The 21,035-nt window shown below is 43.4% G+C and overlaps 1 protein-coding gene across 1 annotated transcript in view; it reads left to right on the forward strand.

Annotated features, from left to right (window-relative positions):
* Positions 1-21,035, forward strand: part of OBSCN (obscurin, cytoskeletal calmodulin and titin-interacting RhoGEF) — a 165,755-nt gene that overhangs the window by 24,101 nt on the left and 120,619 nt on the right. The window contains exons 10-26 of the mRNA XM_033512198.1: positions 3-91; positions 4,214-4,489; positions 5,641-5,916; positions 7,005-7,280; positions 8,176-8,451; positions 9,337-9,612; positions 10,092-10,358; positions 11,304-11,573; positions 11,836-12,099; positions 13,954-14,220; positions 14,536-14,648; positions 15,644-15,797; positions 17,109-17,270; positions 17,401-17,505; positions 18,166-18,432; positions 18,991-19,260; positions 20,051-20,317. Coding sequence (XP_033368089.1) covers positions 3-91; positions 4,214-4,489; positions 5,641-5,916; positions 7,005-7,280; positions 8,176-8,451; positions 9,337-9,612; positions 10,092-10,358; positions 11,304-11,573; positions 11,836-12,099; positions 13,954-14,220; positions 14,536-14,648; positions 15,644-15,797; positions 17,109-17,270; positions 17,401-17,505; positions 18,166-18,432; positions 18,991-19,260; positions 20,051-20,317 — 3,875 coding nt within the window. The remainder of the gene's footprint in view (positions 1-2; positions 92-4,213; positions 4,490-5,640; positions 5,917-7,004; positions 7,281-8,175; positions 8,452-9,336; positions 9,613-10,091; positions 10,359-11,303; positions 11,574-11,835; positions 12,100-13,953; positions 14,221-14,535; positions 14,649-15,643; positions 15,798-17,108; positions 17,271-17,400; positions 17,506-18,165; positions 18,433-18,990; positions 19,261-20,050; positions 20,318-21,035) is intronic.

Consider the following 21,035-nt stretch of genomic DNA (forward strand, 5'->3'; position numbering starts at 1 on the left):
CTGGTGGTGGGTCAGGTGGAGAAGAAAGATGCTGGGGAGTACACCTGTGAGGCTGCTGGCCAAAAACTCACCTTCAGGATCGATGTCACAGGTGAGATGTTGAGGCTTTTGCAGGTGTGCTTAGCTTACAGCCTCTTTACAGAGCATGCTGACCCTAACAGTAGATTGCCAAAGAAAACAAGGTGATAAGTATTCCTGCTCGTTGAGTAAGAACAAGGATCAAACAAAGGTCTGCAAGCATCTAGTAATTTGCTTTACGATAAAGACAGTAACGTGTTTCGAGAGGAACAAAAACAGTGTTATAAACTAGAGCTATAAGTTTGTATTCTATTTTTAGATGCTTGGCAAAAACTATATAAGTAATGCAAGAGCAAAAAAATAAAGGTCTCAGTTCCACATCACATTGGTGTGCTGTCTGATTCCTGCCTTAAGATTGGACTTAACAGTGAGAGACAGATTTTGGGTTGCAATTAATTTGTTTTTCTTTGTATCTGGGTGTTTTCCCCCATTTTCTCTGACACAGTGTTAGAAAAGCTGTTAAAGTACTTTCTGATGGTGGTCTGAGCTGCCACTTCAGTCAGGTTGTGCAGGACTGGGCAGATCTGGAGCTGACCTGTAGATATCCTGATTTCAGCTCCTCACCTCCCTGTATGTCTCCTTCAGCTGAGGTAGTGAACAAGACTTCTCAGTAGCAGGCACTGTGTTAAAAAATCTCTTCCAGTTTGATCACCAGTGCTGGTGTTCCTCCTCCAGTTACGGGTGTTCTTCCATGCACTGTTTTCCCTCCTCTGTTTTTGCAAGTGGTAGGACAAGAGTGAATGGCCTCAAGTTCCACCATAAGTTTGGGTTTGATATTGGAAAAAATTCTTAGCCAAAAAGGTTGTCAGGGTTAGGGTTAGGGTTAGGCTGCCCAGTGAAGTGGTGGAGTTGCCATCCCTGGAAGGATTTAAAAGCTGTGTGGATGTGGCATTTAGAGACATGGAAGTGCTGGAGGAGAAGTTGGACTCAATGATCATCCAAGTTTTCTTCCAGCCTGAATGATTCCGTGATTTCTTTGGTCTCAGTATCTTTTGCAGGAGGTCTGGTGAATTTTATCTCAGGCTCCAGGCAGCCATGGACATCAGCTATGTTCTGAGTGATATTTTCTGGACTGGATGTTGTAAAAGTGTTTGGCTGGTTTTTTTAATATTCATAGCATTCCACTATCTTTACAGACAAATCCTTATTTTTCAGCCTTAAAATTCTTGTCTTATATGCAGAGATGATCAGAACAGGGAAGCAATTTTCGCCTCTGTTTTCTTATAGCACCAAAGAGAGGTTTGGCATTTTATCAGCTGTGTAGAGGAACAAGTGTGTTGGAAATCTATTGACTCCACTCTGTGTGGGGTACCCAGCCTGTGAGCTGGGACATTTCGGCTCCTTTTCATTCTTTGTGTAGCTCATTCTTTGGCTGACAGAGGTGCAAGTTTCAGAGGAGGATGGGTAAGGAAGGATATGCAAGGATAGATTTGAGAGGTTTTGGTTTTCAGAGAAAATCCAATATGAATATTGAAAGACCATCATAAAAACACAGAGTAATTTGAGTTGGAAGGGACCTTAAAATCACCTTGTGCCCTGGGAGGCAGGGACACCTCCCACCATCCCAGGTTGCTCCAAGCCCCATCCAGCCTGGCCTGGAACACTTCCAGGGATGGGGCAGCCACAGCTTCTCTGGGCAAAATTGTTATAAACCAAATTCATTGTTCGCTGCTGACACTGGTTCATACATTACTGCAGAGGTGCAGTCAGAAAACAGAAATTTAGTGGTTTACAAATGGATTTCCCTCTCTGAGGGAGCTGTCTGCCTCCGAAAGCAAAGGTTTCCAGCTCTCTTTCCAGCGAGGTGACCTCACGGTGGCACAGGGTAATGTGACCCCTTGCCCTGTGCCGTCAGCCTGCCTTAGCTACCGTTGCTGTATTTCTCATGGGAACAACTGTAACACGACGTGCCAGTCCAGCACTGGCTGGAAAATGATCCAGTGTGAAAGTCAGGAGGGATTATGCGTACTCAGAGTGGTTGGCTCTTCTGCAGCAGAAATCCTTCTCTTACTAGTTTATCCCAAAGTGCAGCAGGTTTCTGGGTCTTAATTTATCCTGGTGCCATTGCACTTGGAAAACTTTTCAGGGCTCCTGTACTCCAGGGCTCCACTGGTAGCACAAAGCCTTCCCTGTTTAAGGACAGGTTGAAGATTAGATGCTCAGTGTTGGGTTTTGGGATGCCACTGCAGTTTTTGACTTAATAGAAAAAGAATCTACTGCACACCTTGGGACTGAGCTGGACATGTAGAAAAAGAAGCTGATTCTGAAAGCTCAGTGTTTCAGGATTGAGGATATGCAGCGAAATCCATATTTTAAATCAGTGAAAGTTTCACATTCTGAAAATATTTTTCCTCATTTTCATTGAAACTTCAATAACCAGTTTCACTTAAGGTTGGAAATGTCATCTGCACTGAATACTTGTTAAAATTTAAAATAAGTTTCTAAGAGAAATTATCAACTGGTGTAAGTCAATTTGGGAGTTGATTAAAAGTTTTAGTCACACTTCCCATTAGTATAAAAATGGCTTATATGAAAGGCCAAGAATGGAAAGGACAAGTGAGATGAATCTGGAATATTCCTGTTCTGATAAACTGACATTTTAAATACAGCCCTCATCAACACATTTAACATATTAAATACGCTGCATATTCACGCTCAAAGTTATAGATGGGTGTTTAAATATTAATATTTTTTTGCAATCAGTTTTGAATGCAAAGCTCGGTGTGCTACCAGCTCTTTCAGATGTGAAAATGCTGCTGACATGAGCCTTTGAGGAGCTTTACATCCCCCAGCATAGACCATGTGCCTCCTAAATGACAATGGCATCTCCTCACACCCATTCTGCAGCCAACAAAAACAAAGGAGCTCAGATTCAGAGCCCCTGAGCTGGGCTGCTGCTCTGTGTTGCTCCCTGCAGGACACCTCTCTTTCCATGGACGGTGCAGTTCATGGGAGGGCTGTGATGTGGCCCAGGACCACGTCTGGTGCCACTGTCAGCAGTGGAGGAACTCAACCTGAGCTTCTCCTCACCCTCCCAGGCAGCTGCTGCCACTCAGGGCAGACGTGATGGAGATGGGAGAAAGTCATCCAGGAGGAGCTGAGGATGGCCCCAGGAGGCTGCAGGGAGTCACTGGGAAGAGGAAGGCAGTAGCACAGGGGATGGAAGTGGCTCAGCATCCCCCAGAGCCTCTCAGGTCACGGAATCACTGAGGTTGGAATAGCTCTCCCAGACCATGGAGTCCAAGCTGTGCCCAACCTTGGCCCCAGCCCAGAGCCCTGAGTGCCACATCCAGGTGTTCCTTGGATATCTCCAGGGATAGAGGCTCCAAACCTCCCTGGGAAGCTCCTTCCAATGCCTGACCACCCTTTCTGTGAAGAAATTCCTCCTGATGTTCAGCCTGATCCTCCGCTGGCACAGCCTGAGGCTGTTTCCTCTCATCCTGTCTCTTGTTCCCTGGGAGCAGAGCCTGACTTCCCCATGGCTGCACCCTCCTTTCAGGAGGACAGCTTGCTGGAAAATCAAATATTTTAGGAAATAAAAATACACTTCAAATTTTATATGGTAGTTTTGTGTGTAATGCTCATCAAGTATTTTTCCATATTGAGAACAGTGTCTTTATCCTCTCTTTGGGATTGGATTACAAGGTATTTTATCAGCAACACCCAATTTTGATCTGAAACACCTGCTAAAATCCTCTAAATAAAGTGATGGTGGAAGTGGCAACTCACCGTTGTGCTATATTTGGTTCATTCCAAGTGTGGGGAGCAGAAATATCATAAAGACACAAGAGAGAATTTAATCTTTATAATCCATTGTAAGAAATATGCAAATGGGGTGATTGAGCTGTTCATGAGGACAAGTCAGAGAAGGATGATAATTACGTGGACTCTATTTTGAGGGTACATTCCTTTATTTATGTGACAAATAGAACTGCAAAGCTGTGTTAGTTACAAGTGTTTAATATTGAATTATTCATGTTGGAAAAGACCTTTTTGATCATCATGTCCAATGGTGCAACCAGCACTGCCAAGTCCAGAATCCTGCAGAGCATCTGCACCTCATACAAGTAAGAACTTCATGACAAAAGATATTTATGTCTTATATATTTTCCCCTGTTATGTTTCCCTGTTTCAGAGGCAGAAGATGCTTTCATCAAAAAGGAGAAGGTGCAGAAAGAGGTGAAAGCTGCTCTGTCAGAAAATGCCACGCTGAGCTGCGAGGTGGCCCAGGAGAAAACGGAGGTGAAGTGGTACAAGGATGGCAAACTCATCACCTCCAGCAAGAAGTTCAAGGTGGAGTCTGAGGGCAAATCACGTCGCCTGGTGGTGGGTCAGGTGGAGAAGAAAGATGCTGGGGAGTACACCTGTGAGGCTGCTGGCCAAAAACTCACCTTCAGGATCGATGTCACAGGTGAGAGAATGTGCTGCATCCCTGCTTTACATCCTGAATACTTGAGATCCATGTTTTTTATCCTAAAAAGTTGAAGGAGAGGAAAATCATGTGGCTTGTCGAACTCCATCTCAACAGGCAGTGATGGAGCCATCAAATTCCATGAGTAAACCAACTCATGGAATGAGTTAAGTTGTGTTGGTTTACTCATGGAATTTTGTTCACACTGTTAGATCTGTATTTGTTTTTTACAAACTAATCATGCAGTGGATTTCTGTAGCCCAAACTCAGGTCAGGCTGAAGATCACTGGGGAATTTTCCTGGGAATCTTGGGAAGATGTACTGATAGCAAACTGAGAATTCAGTAATTGCTGGAGAAATTAAAGGGTGCAGCAAATCTGAGCACAGGCATTCTCTTGTGAAAGCTCCTTTCTGAAACAGACTTTATTATAGAGGAAATCTTTATATTATGGCATCTGTCAAGTGGATGGAAATGCTTAAACTGCTCTTAGAAGCAGGAGATGAGGAAGCCAGCTCTTTTCATCATGATATCAAGGACAGGTTTCAACCTTAACACCTCTCATCATACCTGGATCTCAATGAATTTAAAGCAAATTGAAGAGTTCATACGTTAGATTTATTTTTGATCATGACATGGTGCAAATACCATGGAAGGTGGCTAATTTTCGTTCGTTAGAAAAACATAGTTCTGGGATGACAAATCTTGAGAAATGTTGGGTAATAAAATTACAGACACAGAACAAGCTCACAAAGTTTGTTTCCCAGCACTCCCTTTGCTTTTGTTGGGAAAGGAAAATGCAACTCTTGGGTTGGTTGGCAATTTAATGCTTGTCCTCTTACAGCAAACCTAATTCTGACAGATCTCATCCACCTTAGTACTGCTGGATTTTGGGATGTGTGCTGCTTTCTGCAGATTTTGAGGAAAGGTAGTGGTGGAAATGAAAGCAATTTTGGGGCTGTGTCTTGGACTACCAAAGAATGACTCCTTCACTGGCACTTGGCGTAATTCAAATGTTAAAAATTCAGTAGGTGGTGATGGCAGGGAATGTGAATGGGAAATTCATTTCAGCACCACAATTGAGAAGGTGATGTCTGCATTTGGAAAGGCATCTGTGGATTTTCAATATCTGCCCTTGTACCGTCAATTTCAGAGGCAGAAGATGCTTTCATCAAAAAGGAGAAGGTGCAGAAAGAGGTGAAAGCTGCTCTGTCAGAAAATGCCACGCTGGGCTGCGAGGTGGCCCAGGAGAAAACGGAGGTGAAGTGGTACAAGGATGGCAAACTCATCACCTCCAGCAAGAAGTTCAAGGTGGAGTCTGAGGGCAAATCACGTCGCCTGGTGGTGGGTCAGGTGGAGAAGAAAGATGCTGGGGAGTACACCTGTGAGGCTGCTGGCCAAAAACTCACCTTCAGGATCGATGTCACAGGTAGGAGAAGATTCTTTGTCCCACCAGTCTTATTTCTAGAGTCTTTAGAAAAATTAACATTATTTTTTAAGTCTTCTTTGTGTTACACTTCAATTTTTGAGAGTCCATCTTTAGCATGGCCTAGGATGGGTACAAATACAAGACTGGTTTTTTTCATTTAGTCTTCATAAAACATTTAAAATCCTTAAAAGAGGGAGTGGAATCCCTGGGAATTTTTAGAATCTACAGATCACTGGAGGGAAAGGGCTGTAAAAAAGAAGATACTGATTGTGCATCTGCTTCTGTCTTGGTGCACCGAGGGCAGATCTTTACCACAGCTCGTTCTCAGTGCAGGGTCATGGTGGAGAGCCTGCCCAATGTCCATACTCCTTTTCTTTCCATTGGAAGGGCTCATTTCAGCCTGAGGGAAGTAATGGAATTAGGGCTTGATGTGTATCAAGGTCTTTAACGTGTTAAGAAAATGGCAAGTAAGGAAGGAAGGTCTCATGGAGGCTCATTCCAGTTGTATTTCCCTACTGGGGCTGTAGAGAGGTAGAAAGGATTCAGCTTCCCAGCTCCCTCACAACTTCCCAATCCAATTCCAAATCGTGTGACTGATGTGTCTTCTGGGGAACAAGGGGATTTCACCATTTGGATGTGAGATGAGCTGAGCTTTTCCCCAGGTAGCACAAGACCAAATAACAAGGTCCTGGACATGTCATTGCTGGTCTAGCACCTTTCTCATTAAAAAAAATGATCTAAGAAGCAGCAGGATCAGCTGCTGAGAATCAAAAAATCAATTTTATGGGACTGTAAGGCAGCAGCTTCCTCTAAAAATTTGATAGTTTGCAATTAACTTCAACCAAAACATGTCCTGATTTGACTTGGTCCTGCTAGACTATGTTCTTATGAACCATGGAGAGATTATTGCTGTCAAAAAACACAAAACAGGCAAAAACCCACCACAAAGTCCTTGGCACGTTCTTCTGATAGATTTAGGTGTGGATTGTCATGTCAGAGCGCTTTTTTCCCAGTGTTACCCATAAGTCACGATAAGGGGATTGAGCGACATCGTATTTTGCAGAAATTCTGGATTTCTCTCTTTCCAGAGCCAGAAGTTGTGTTTACAAACAAGGAGAAGGTGCAGAAAGAGGTGAAAGCTGCTCTGTCAGAAAATGCCACGCTGAGCTGCGAGGTGGCCCAGGAGAAAACGGAGGTGAAGTGGTACAAGGATGGCAAACTCATCACCTCCAGCAAGAAGTTCAAGGTGGAGTCTGAGGGCAAATCACGTCGCCTGGTGGTGGGTCAGGTGGAGAAGAAAGATGCTGGGGAGTACACCTGTGAGGCTGCTGGCCAAAAACTCACCTTCAGGATCGATGTCACAGGTAGGAGAAGGTTCTTTGTCAGAATTCAGTAGAGGACAATAAAGCAATAATTGAAATAACTATTCCACCATGACTCAGTTGCAATAGTCTGGGTTTTGTTGCAGCCTTCAGCGTTCACCTGATTTTCTGTACTTGGTTGTCTGGATTTGTAGAAATGGGAATATTTGGCTTTAGCATGGTACAAGTTCTGTCTCATTCTTAGTGGGTTTAATAGTTGCAGTTATAAATACAGTGGAAATAATTAATGTTCATATTCCTTCCATTCCTGGGATCCCAAAGGGTGATTCTTGTACACTGAATTTCTGGAAAAGAAGGAGCCATTACAGCATCCCTGCCTTGTTAGTCTTGCAATCTCATTTAGGAGGACTTAGAGGCTGGAATATATTTTGTCATTTGCAGTGTCAGCAGCAGCACATCTCAAGGTGGCTTGTAAACATAATTTTTTTCTGAATTTGGGCTGTTGTGTGATTGAGATCTCAGTATTTTGTGATGTCTTACTATTCCTGCCAGGTGCTAAATGCCCCTTATCTGTGAAATATTCCAAGAAATTTCTTTATTGCGTCTGAGATCTTCAGTAGAAGGAATCTGGGAGCTTATAGTGATAAACAGGACAGATGTTCTTTGGGAAAGTTTGAATTAAATATATTTTTACCTGGTGACTTGGAACTGTAGGGTTGATCCCAAGACTTCTCTTGGTCCTTTCTATTCCTAGGCTCTTAGTTCCCAATTTTCCAAGTGGCAACTTCATCCCACAGAAGGGTACACATCACTCAGTGATGGCAATTGGTTTTGGAAAGTGACAACCTAAATATTTTCCAAACCCTTGCACAGAAATCTGTAAGATTAATCTCATTTTAACCCTTCAACAATTATTTTCTTCTTTTTCTGTGCTCAGAGCCCAAACCTGCATTTATAAACCAGGAGAAGGTCCAGAAGGAGGTGAAGGCTGTCCTGACAGAAAGTGCCACCCTCGTGTGCGAGGTAGCGCAGGATACAACCCAAGTGAAGTGGTACAAGGATGGAAAACTGCTCGTTTCCTCTCGGAAATTCAAAATAGAGACCGTGGGCAAGTCCCGGCGCCTGGTGGTAGAGCAGCTGGAGAAGAAGGACGCTGGGGAATACATCTGTGAGGCTGCAGGCCAGAAGCTGACCTTCAAACTGGAACCAACTGGTGAGTGCCCACTTTGTGGTGTGAAGAGCCAGTCCCTAGGACTGGACTATCCAGTCCCTAGGAAAAATATCCAGTTTTAGAGGAAAACTGGATATTCCTGACACAGCAGCCTTGGCACAGCCGCTGTCTCTCCTGGAGAAGCACCAGTGAACCACATGACACATTAATTCTTAATGTAGCAGTGCAGAGGTGGGAAATTTGGACTTTTTGGGGAGTGTGGAAATGCTACAAAGCTTTTATCTCTTTCACAAGCTGTATCACCCAACCTCTTTCAATGGTGGGGAGCTGAAAGTAGAAGTGAGGGGTTTTGAAGAGCAGCAGTGGAGCTGTGGAGAAAAGTGACTCAGAGAAACTGTTCTGCTGCTTGTGTGTGCCCCAAAAATACCTGATTTTGTGGCAAAGGGTCATACAAGATAGAAAGGAGGCCAAGAAGAAGGGACTGGAATCACAGAATGGTTTGGGTTGGAAGTTCCAGCCCCCCTGCCAGTGGAGCAAATAGAAAACAGGCCATAAATTCAGCCTATTAATGTTTCTTCTTAATTTTATTTAAAAACCTAAAAATGAGAGGGGAGAGAAAATTATATAGATATTTTTACTTCTAAGGGACAAGCTTTTTATGGGCAGCAGATAAAATACAAATATTTGCATTTCCTTTCTTCTGCTTCTTTTCTAAGCAGAAGCTCTGGATTGCCTGAGAGACCATTTTCTTTTTTCCTGCTCAGGAAAAAATTATACCAGCCACAAACATTCAGCCATATTCCCTGGATTGTTACAGCTTATGGATGAGCTGGTGGTGTGAGTCCTGAAGAGGGAGTAATATAAAACTGCTGTGTCAAGGATTTGAGCATAAAGTTTTTAATTTTCCTGGTTTATTGTCTTTTCTAGAACCAGAGGCTAAATTTGAAAATAAAGTTGTCCAGAAAGAGCCTCTCATTGTTCAAGAACACGAAAGCATCACACTGACAACCTCAGTCACGCCAGAAACCTCTGCAGTGAGGTGGTTCAAGGATGGCACAGAAATCAAAGCCAGCAAGAAATGTGTGATCAAGAGTGAGGGGGCGTCCAGGACGCTGACGGTGAACGCGGCCGAGAGCACGGACTCTGCCCTCTACACCTGCCAGACAAAGGATGACAAGCAGGAATTCAGAGTCCAGGTGAAAGGTGAGCAGTGACCCCAGGTCGTGGCCCAAACCCAACAGCTTCACTTCCCTCGTGGTGGAATGGAAGTGAAATCCAAACTCTTCTGAAAACTGTTCCAAACTCAAGGCTTGTTGCGCCTTCTCTGGATGCCCCACCGTGGGCCAGAAAAGTTCTCCATCTTCCGAATTTCCAGTTTTTGTCTTTTGCTGGCCAGTTTGGATCATGGAAGCCTATGATGGAAACTTCTGGTAGTTGCTCCCCTCCCATTTCTGTATCCTCCTATAGAATGGCAGGGATCTGAAAATACCATGTCAAAGGAAGCTGCCTGAATTTCCATGTTTCTGGTTAGATTTTTGTCTCCCCTGAACTCCAAAGATTTAGTGCCATTTTATTTATTTATTTATCTATTTATTTATTTCCAAAGTTGGGCAGAACCAGTTTCTTAGAATGGCTTTCTTCCCTTTTCTTCCCTCGCAATTTTCCCTTCTCCTGGGTCTCAGAAATCCCGGTGAAGTTTGCCAAGAAGCTGGAGGCCGTGAAAGCCGAGATTGGTGGCAGCGTGTCCCTGAGCTGTGAGCTGAGCCACGCCAAGGGGAAGGTGACGTGGAGCAGGAATGGGGTGGAGATCAAGCCCAGCAAGCGTTTCCAGATCCGTGAGGAGGGAATCAAGCGAACCCTGACAATAACAGGGATCCGGGCTGAGGACGAGGGAGAATATTCCTGCGAGTCCAGGGATGACAAGAGCAGCATCACCATCGTCCCCAAACGTAAGTCTCTGATGGTGGCAGTGTGGAGGGCTCCCTGGCTTTTGTCCTCAGCTGTTACAACCCTGCAAAGCTGAGTTTGTTTGTGTGTCTGTGCTGACTCCTGTGTTGAGGACAAAATACAAAACTCCCCTCTTGCTGTCAGTGGAGCTGTTAGCGTTCAGGAACACATAATCACAGAATTATTATTATGATTATATGAAGGTGCTTTGTTAAAGAGCTCTGGGTTTCAGAGGTACACGTACCCAAATCTGACTCAACTTGCGTTTGAGCTGAACATGTTTTTATATTTTATCATTATATAACTTACATATTAATTATTAAACTTACATTGTTCTATTGTATACATTGATTTTGTCCAGGCATGGATTTCTTGTGATCCCCCCAAACCCCTCACATAGTTTCTCATGATTCTTTAAACAATAATGATATCTAATCACATCTAGCAGTTTTATCATTTATCATATACTGACTACACAGGTGTAGTTTCCCATGATCTTAGCAAGCACAAGGCCTAACATTTCCCAGGGCTTACTTTTAACACTTTTTCCAGGGCTTGCCAAGCCTTTCTTTCTAACTCCCCAAATTTTCTATGATTTTAAAATCTTTTTCTATCAGAACCTCTATTTGTGTAAAACATAATGATTGTGAGACCCGTTGGGCTCAGGGCTCTTAATATTTGCCTTCATATAGCATTTGAGGCTGGGGTTCAATTTCACAAATAAAATATGGGTTTTTTTTTTTTCCCATCTTTTTTTGCTTCTCTTTGTACACAAAATTTACTCAGAAATGGGAAATATGATGGTCCACTATTGTGATCACTTACTGTAAGTAATCAAACTGCCACTTCCAAGCTTCCAATAAAGTCATGGAAGCTTTTGGCTGTTTGAAGGTGCTCATGCCATGCCTCAAGGACATGTTCCTGAATGTTTTACTCCTATCCATCAGCTCCCAGAGTGGTGAAATTTGTCACAAGTCTCAACAGCGTGGTGTCTGAGGAGGGAAAAGAGGCCGTGTTCAAGTGCACCGTCTCCCCCAGTGATGCCATGGTCACCTGGCTCAGGAACGGGGCCAAGATTGAAGCCAGCAAGAAATACGTGATTTCTCAGAAGGACACCAACCACAGCCTCACCATCACTGACCTGACACTGGAAGATGCAGCTGAAATCACTGCCAATGCTGAGGGCGTGGAAAGCACAGCCAACCTCAGAGTCCGAGGTAAGAAAGGCTGGAAACGGCATCCTGCCCACGGCAGAGGCCTGGAATTAGATGGTCTTTAAGGTTCTTTCCAAGCCAAGCCATTCTATGATTTTATTTTATGTGGCTTTCCTTCTAATTAATTATGTTAGCAGCAGGGATTTTCTGCTTTTGCATCATTAAATAAGAGTGCCCAGAACACTTTGGTTGAGACACTGGTTTAATTTTCTTTCAAAGCCTGTTTTCTGGTTCCTCTGCATTCCTACTATTTCCTCTCTTGCAGAGGCCTCAATCTCCTTCAAGAAGAAGCTGGAGCCCAAAACTGTTGAAGAGAGGGAGACAGTGACCTTGGAGGTAGAGCTGACCAAGCCTGCAGAGGTGAAGTGGATGAGGAACAGCATCGTGCTGAAGCCCAGTGACAAGATCGAGATCAAAGCTGAGGGAACAAAGCACACCTTGGTGGTCAAGGACATCTCCTTCGCAGACCGGGGCTTCTACTGCTGTGAAAGCCCCGATGACAAGACACAAGCTAAGATTAATGTGGAAAGTGAGTTCAGTGATCCTCAGTTCTGTAAATACCCCAGGCAGGGTTTGGAGGTTTATCTGCATTATTATGGGCACACAGGGACAAAACGCGTGGGCTTGGCCACCAGTCAAATGACGGAGGGGAGGTGAAAGCTAAACAGTGAACAGAGAATGTCTGACTGGTTCCTGTTGCCTTCACCTCATCCCAACAGCTGTGGCCATTAAGCTTCTTAAAAGATTGTTTGTAAAAGTGCTCAGTTCTTTTCCCCAGGATTTGGATTGATGAGCAGAGAGACGGCTTTCGCCTTCGGACTGAGGATGTTTATTTTTCTTATCTGTGTTACATTCTCACAGACAGTGAGCACTTGTACACACTGACCTAGCAAGCTACAAATGGCGACCCAGGGCTCTGTCCACAAGGCCTTTTATGCATAAATTATCCAATTATCAAATGCCAACTCATTTATTTTTACTTTTAACCCAATAACCAAACACCCGTGTTCCGCATTGCGAGCTTTTCTATCCAATCACCCAATACCACCCAAAACCACGAGGAAGGCAGAAAGGCAAAGACAAGCCAATGCCCAAGAACATCCATCTTGTCCCTCATTCACTGCTGTATCTCAAACTCCAAATTTTTCACCCAGTGACTTAACATAATTCTATCTAACTCATACATTCACATTCCCAGCTTCTCCACTCAGTTTTAGAAGCCTTCTCCGTGGTCTTAAATTAAACCCAGTGTTCTCTTGAGTGTCTGAGCCTGTCAGCACAGATAAAGGGACATTTTCTGTGCCTGGGGCTCCAACAATTGTTCTCTTTACTCTCTTTCTCACTCCCTGATATGCTGTGTTTTTCCTTGGTATGATTTTTTAGCAAAAAAAATCCCTCTTCAGCCATTTCTTGGCCTGATTTTTCTCTGCAAACCACCTCGTTCAGAACATCTCTTTATATCCAGTCAGGGTGTAAAAATCTGAGAGTGTTTCCCTCTTGGGTAAACTAATGGTGCCTCATCCATAGCCCTGTACTTTTGTCCCTTTCCTAGATCTTTTTGTTATAATTGTCACGGGTTAGGTGAAGGTGGGATTTAATCACTCAAGGACTGTCTAATTTTGTCCATAAAGTCCTTGCCACCAACTGGTGCTGGGCTGGTCCTAAATAATAGGTGAGGAAGGACTTGAAAACAGTCTTTTGGGTGTTTGATGTCTTACAAAGTGGAAGGGAACAAGGAAATAATGGGCTTCAGGTGCAGTGAGAAAGATCTAGGTTATATTCTAAAAATGCTTTTTAATGGTCAGACGACTGAAGAGGTTGTCTGGGGCAGTCTTGGAGCCTTCATCATGTTTCTGGGATTTTTTTAATTGGCAACTTAATTACTTTTAGTGGTGATACAAGTTTAAACACTAAATCTGTTTTATCAGATGACAGGGCATGGATGTCTTGTGATAGGAACAGGTAATGTCCAACTAAACCATGGATGCTTTGGCCACCAGCCTGTGAGGTGGTCAGCACTTTTTGCACCATGTCATGGATTTTTTTTTTCCTTTTACTATAGCTTTTTCCTGACATCCCTGCTTTATCCTAACTGCACAGTATTGCCATGGACTTTCTTTTACTAAAAACTGATAGAACTTGGTAGAAAGTGGGGCCAGTGGTGTTTTCTGTGATATTTGGTTGACCTGTTTGTCTCATGAAAACATCCATTTAAAAAATAACAGCAATGTTAGCGGTGTGGTCATGGACAGGTTTTATTCCCTGTAAAAGTGATTGTTTAGTTGGAAAATTCTGACTAATTGGAAGGTACATAATCCCTTTTGGAAGTCCTCAGGCTATTTCACAGCTGTGAGATCTCCAACTTGTCCGTGTTGTTTTCCAGTGAGGCAGATCAAGCTGGTGAAAGGCCTTCAGCCCCAGGAGGTGGCTGAGAAAGGGACTGTCACCTTCGAGGTGGAGGTGTCACACGAGGACGTGGAGGGGACCTGGCAGAAGGATGGAGTTCGTCTGAAGCCTGCACCCAACATCAGCTTCGGTGTCCTGGGCAAGAAGCACTCCCTGACTCTCTCCTCGGTGGCACTGGAAGATGCAGGACTCATCTCCTTCAGAGCAGAAGGCATCAGCTCATCGGGGAGGCTCACTGTGACAGGTAGGCAGGCACAGAAGGCTCCAGCCTTGCTTGGGGTGCATGCAATTGTCTTCTTCTGACCTGGAGAGCAAACTTAAGAGGGCAACAAATTTTTCTTGTAACTTCAAGGGGTGTAAAGCACAGTAATATTTCCTTCTAGTGCCAGCAGGATCATTGTGGCATCGCTGTCCACAGAACAATGATAAAGTTGGAAGGGAATGATCAAGTGTCCAAACCAGTACAAATTTTATTTATCACAGAAGTCAGGCTCTGCCTACCCATCAGTGCTTGTGTGACCTGAGTCCCCATTCACTGGACTTTCTCTTTCCTTCCCAGAATTACCTGTGAGGATCAGCAAACCTCTGGCAGACGTCAATGTAACTCAGAAACTCAAGGCCACATTCGAGTGTGAGCTGTCCAAACCCAATGCCTACGTGAAGTGGTTCAAGGTACAGCACTTAATGGATTGTGATATTTTAATTTCTGACTTCTCTGGATGGAAATGGGAGCCTTTAATTCTACTTAATTCATTTAATTCAACTTAATTTAATTCAGGGAAGCCTAAGTCTTTGCAGTAAAGCTCTTAGCATTGCTCTCTTGTCCTTATGTTCATTTACTCTCCCAGTTTATCACTCTCAGGTTTTTATTTACTGTATTTGTATATTGGATTGAAAGTTAAACTTTTCTAGTGTGGTACAGAATGTGAGCACTGCTGTTACAGATCTGCAGTCTTGTGCTTCACCCCACACTGAGCAGTATTCACCCAGGATTTACAGTCTTTTTTGGGAAATGTGACAGAAAGGGAAGCTTCAATTTCCTTTGTAAGCGACAATCCAGTTCCTTTTTCCTAGAGAGTCATTTTGGGGATCAGCTCTGGAATTTCATGTACTTCCCTTGGGGCAAAGCTGATACTTTCCTTAATTTGGGGCAGCATCAATTCTTCAAAGTGGAATTTGTGCTGGAAGGCTCATCTCAAACCTCCTGCCATGAGCAGGGTCATCTTCAATCACATCAGGTTGCTCAGAGCCCTGTTCAACCTGCTGCTGAATGTTTCCTGGGATGGGACATCCACCACCTCTTTGGGCTACCTGAGCCAGCGTTTTGCCACCCTCATTATGAAAAACTTCTTATTTCCTGTCTAAATTTGACCCTCTTTTAGTTTGAAACCATTTATGTGTGAAGGGACTCACTGCCAACCTTGCATGGTGTTTTAAGCCTTCAAAAAGGTATCTGAGATCATCCAAAATTTCTGTGTGTTCTGCAGCCATTCTAAATACCTGAAATCTTTGCCCTGTGATGAATATTCAACACAAGTTCCTTTAAACGTATTTTTCCATTCAGTCCAACAATAAGGATTAAATAAGCACAGATCTGAATGTCTGTTTTGCTCACTGAAGATGTACAGGAGTTGAGGGTGATCTGTTTTGACCTTTTCCCCTTCTAGGACGGGAAGGAGATCCAGCAAAGTAAAAATATTGGGATTATCTCCCAAGGAAATAAGAGAAGCCTCATTATTCACAAGTGTGAATATGAAGACCAGGGAACCTATACATGTCAAGCAGCTGAAGACAAGACATCAGCTACTCTAAAGGTTCATGGTATGTTTATTTGAAGTAGGAAAATACATTTACTGCAGCATTTCTGCCTACACACCAAGAAATTATTTGTGAGCTTTTCACAATTGCTCATTTTGGTTACATTTCTCTTCCTGGTGTGAAAATGCTGGCAAAGCTGTCCTGTGCTTGCAGTATATTTGGAAGAGGTCCTAACTCAGTTTTCCATTTATCATAAGTGATTTCTGTTGTCTGGAATCCGAATGGTGTTTCTGAATTGGCACATCAGGAAATACTGGACAGCCTGCCCCAAAGCAAGGATTCAGAGTCTGGTGCTGGTGTGGTTTGGTGGCACCATTGTCACAGGGGAACTTTGCCTGAAAAGGGACTGGACAAGCCTTGGGTGTAAACTCAAGAAATGCCCTAATTTTAGGTTGTAAATCATAAGGAAAGGGTCATTATTTCTGCCTGCACTTCTCCTTTATGCTCCAGGCAGGTTTTCCATCTGAGTGTTGCACTGAGCAACTGATGAAGCACCAGGTGTGTTTTGTCACCAGGCTCTGAAGCACCCAAGATAAGCTCTGAGATAAAGTCACATAACTCAACAGACAGCTCTGCTGTGCCCTGGCAAATGTTATTTTCTAAAGGGGCATCTGAAAATCAGATCAGCTTTTTCTTAGTGAGAGACAGAGCATCTTTCTCATTGCTTACTAGATGCTGTCCTCATGTGGCCACTTGGGTTCAGCAGTATCTTCATGAACATCTGAACCATTGCTCTGTTGAATTCCCCCTTTTCTCCCTGGTTTTGGGATTGGGGTGGGTTGTTGCTGGCATTTCAGCTCTGCCTCTGAGGCTGATCCAAGGAGTATCAGTGCCTTCTCTTTCAAAAAGAAAGGGCTGCAGTAGCACAGATAAATAGATCAGTTCTGACAAAAGGAGTGCCAAGGTGCAGAGTTAAAGAGGATTATACTCAGTTCAGGAGACTCTGAAAAAAGATATCTCCTATGTAAAACAGAGGAGAGCATGCAGAGAAGCATGAATGAGACAAGTTTATAACGACCTAAGATTGTAGACTTGTGTTTAGTTTTTTTTTGGCTGATTTACTTTCATTAATATGTGTATTTCTTTCATTAATACCTGTATGAAGTTCCAACATCTATAAATTCCTCCTGCAATAAACTTCAGCCATAAAAAGTATTCACTGTGTTGAAGAGAGAAACTACCTGGGAAGAAAGGCTGCTCTAGAATAAAACACAAACCCTTTTTTTCCATGTAATTATGCAGAAAGTAAACACACCCTATCCACTCATTTTGGGAGAAACCCCCAAATAAATATTTGTCTTTCTGTTTTCACAGCCCGAGATATCAAGATTGTAAAACCACTGGAAGATGTGGAAGTGAATGAATATGAGAGTGCATCTTTTGTCTGTGAGATCTCACACGACGAGGTCGAAACCCAGTGGTACAAAAATGACAACAAGCTGAAAACTTCGGACAACATCAAAATGCGGCAGGACGGTAGGAGGAGAAAAGGGGGATTTTGTTCTGGAATGGGGGTGGGTTGGAGGAGGGGCTGGCATGGGAGACTAGAAAATAGGGTTTTGCTCTGGGATAGCTGAGCTGAGTCTGTTTGTGTGTCTGTCCCCAGGAAAGAGCTATTCCCTGACTTACACACGTGTCCACGTCGAGGACGCGGCTGAGATCAGATTCGTAGCAGAAAAGGCAGAATCTCGTGCTCAGCTGACCGTAAAAGGTAATTCTGCTGTTCGTGCCAGCACTGCTTCTGCTCTCTCACATTACAAACCAATTCACTTCCCTCACTTTGGATGTGAAGGTTAAAAAACCTACAGTGATCAGGGAAAGAAAACCTGCTTGCTTTACTGCCTGGTAAATATCAGCTGGGAGTTGATCTTGGCTTAATTCCAGTTAATTATCTCTGGAGGTTGGATTTGCACCTTTAGACATTTAAAGTTGTGTGTGAAATTTGAGGGACAAAAAGCTGTAGCTTGACTTTTTCTTGAATTTTCACTTTCTGGTGTATGCTATGACACAACCCAGCATTTTTGGGTGTGTTTAACTAAAACAAGGTGATAGAAGGAGAGAAAAGGAAGATGTTTCAATTAACACATTGCTGAGGAGCTCAGGAAACTGGAGATCAAGCCCTGTTTTTGCCGTGGCACTGCTGTGGGATTTTGAGGAAACCACCTGTTACTTCTGCAGTTCTGCCACTCCAGTGGTGAAATATGGAGGAAAAATTTCCCTTTAATTAGCTCTTACTAATTAAACTTGTTAATTGATCGCTCAGCATAGCAGGGATTCCTGTCATCATCCAAACTGCTGAACATAAAAGAATTGTTGCTGATGAGTTTTTATGGAGACATTACCACACACTCCATTTCCTTTGCTCCTGTAGAGCTGCCTGTAAAGATCGTGAAGCCTCTGCGGGATAAGATCGCCCTGTGGAAGCACCGGGGCTTCCTGGAGTGCCAGGTGTCCCGAGCCAATGCCAAGGTCCGCTGGTTCAAGAAGGACATGGAAATTCACCCCGGTGAGAAATACGAAATCGTGAGCGAGGGCGTCTATCGGAAACTCATCATCAACGACGCCGACTACGGAGACGAGGACACGTACACGTGTGACGCCTTCGATGACAAAACCACTGCTAATTTCTTCGTTGAAGGTGGAAAACCCTTTTTTTTTTTTCACCCCTAGAATGCACTGGGAGGAGGATGGGCTGATTCACTTGTTTACTTTGGAAACACTGCTGCTGAAAAAGGATTTTTATTTCATGTTAGTTATTCTGAATTCCACTGGTAAATCCTTTTACGCACAGGAATATCGTGAAAATTAATATATGGTATATTTCCCTAAGGAAAATGAGGAAATTCCCATTCCAGAGATGTTTATCAAATATATTGGATAAAGCCTGTTTTTCAGATAAATGTTGCAGCTCCTTTTATCAACACCTTAATTCCAATGAGCCTTCCTTTCCATTTTATAGCACTACATGTTTGGTATCAGGATAGGAAGGTGACTTTAGGACTAGGACTAGGAATCAAGAGATACAGATTCACTTTCTGGCCTGTGACCAGCAATATCTGTTTGCTTTTATACAGAATATAAAAGATGTTTTTAGGCCTTTTGAGTTCATAAGTGCAGAAAAGATGTCATGAGTGTTCAGACTGATAATGGAAAAGCTTTCCTGACTCCTAAATCCCTGCTCTCTTGTTCCATCCAGAGCAAGCCATTAACATTGTAAAAGAATTGTGTGATGAGGATGTGACTGAGCCTGAAGAAGCCAATTTTGAATGTGAGACATCCATTCCGTCTGTGAAACCTGCCAAGTGGTTCCTGAAGGGAGCAGCCTTGCAGGCTGGCAGAAACGTCATCATGCAGCAGGAAGGCACCATCCACAGGCTGACAATAATAAAAACAAGTGTTGATATGACAGGCACCATCCAGTTCTCCATTGGCAAATCCAAATCCACAGCGAACCTGCTTGTCAGAGGTAATGAGATTTTTAATATATATCCTGTGAATGAGAACAAAAATCTTCCCTTTCACAGTACCTGGAAAGTAATTTGTCATAAATGTTCTCTACTCTGGGTTCTTGGGAATGTGTGTGCACCTGGAAGATCTGTCTAGTTCCCAGCTGCAATTGGAAATTGTTGGAAGTGATGATGGATGCACCAACTGAGGCAGAAATGTCTTAGGAAGGGATCTGATTAAATGACTTTGGTGTCCCTGGTATTCAAATCTATCAAGCTAAAACTGGTTTCTGGTTTATTTTTATTCTCTTGACTTTACCAAGGAGGACAAAACAGATGAAATTTGCCAGGAGAGTTTATTTTGTCCCATTTCTGAACTAGACAAGTTTGATAGCTCATTTACTTAATTCATTTTGTCGTTGACTTGATCTAGGACAAAGCCTCAAGGTTTTTTATCTTCTACTGTCACCATGGTAAATCTCTCCAATCACGTCCTGAAGTCCTTGTTTTGTCTTTAATTTGCTCTTGAATGAAAACTTCAATTAGACAGCAATTCAGCAAGCACTGAGCCAGAAGTGGACCATGAATTTGGTGGTTAATAAACAGTATTATCTTACAGAAATCAGCTTTTCTTATAGATCATCATGCTTTTGTAGCCTCAAACTCTGTTAGAGACACTTGTAGCAGGATCTGACCAGTTCACAAAACACTTGTGAAAGCCACATGTGAAATTAATAGGCATGAAATACAGATTAAAACCTTCCTCCTCTTTAGATTGATCCATTCTTCTTCCCCACCTTTGCTTTGCAGATTACCACATCCAGATCACCAGGAAGCTGGAGGACAAGACTGTTCTGGAGCGACACTCAGTCATCCTGTCCTGTGACTTCAGGCCTTCCCCAAAGCACGTGAAGTGGTTCAAGGGCCAGGTGCTCATTGAGCCCTCGGAGAAGTACAAAATCAAGCGGGATCAGTACTCGGCAGAGCTCAAGATCATGAAGGTAAAGCCCGAGGATGCCGGAGTGTACAAGTGCAGGGCCGGGATCGCTGAGACCGAAGCCACGCTGAGCGTTGAAGGTACGAGAGGTTTGCAGCAGCAAGGCTGGCCTGATGCTGGTCTTTGTGATTCTCTGTTTCACTTGAGGTTCCTCCTCCTCAGGAGAGGTGGATCCCCACAGTTACCTTCTAATTTTATATAAATCAGTGCTCTTTACATAAAGCAAACTGCTGATTCCACAACCCTGAAATCCATCCATTGTTGTGAAGCTGGTAATGTGTGTGGGAGGGCACCATGTGGGTGAAGTTCAAATTAACATTTGTCAAGACACATGATTGTCCATTTCATACAAGGAATTAGACCTCTGGTGCTTTTAACTAAAAATATCCTTTATGTTAAACTGCTACAGGCCTCCGATTCTGGTGATCTTGGCTGTGGTTTTCATTTCCTGACTGCTGTGTCGGTTTCTCTATCAGCTATACATTTGTCTACTTGCTATATATATATTTTATAACTATTGTTATATATCTGAATACAATTTTTATTCATAGTGATGCTCTACCCCATCTGGGCATGGAACTGTTTCTAGCTAGTTCTTCCCCTCAGGTGACACTGCAAGAAAAGATATTCACTGTGTCACTTCCAGCAAGACTTGGAGCTGAGCCACAGAATCATTTCCAAAAGTCGAGGGAGCAGCTCTTGGTAGCAGTTTGGCTTTGCAGAGGTTCTTCGTTGAATGTGTTGTCAAACACTGAAATGAGCTCTTCAGGGCAGTGATGTCACCATCCCTGGAGGGAT

This window comes from Parus major, chromosome 2, assembly GCF_001522545.3.
Source record: "Parus major isolate Abel chromosome 2, Parus_major1.1, whole genome shotgun sequence".
Classification (NCBI taxonomy): Eukaryota; Metazoa; Chordata; class Aves; order Passeriformes; family Paridae; genus Parus; species Parus major.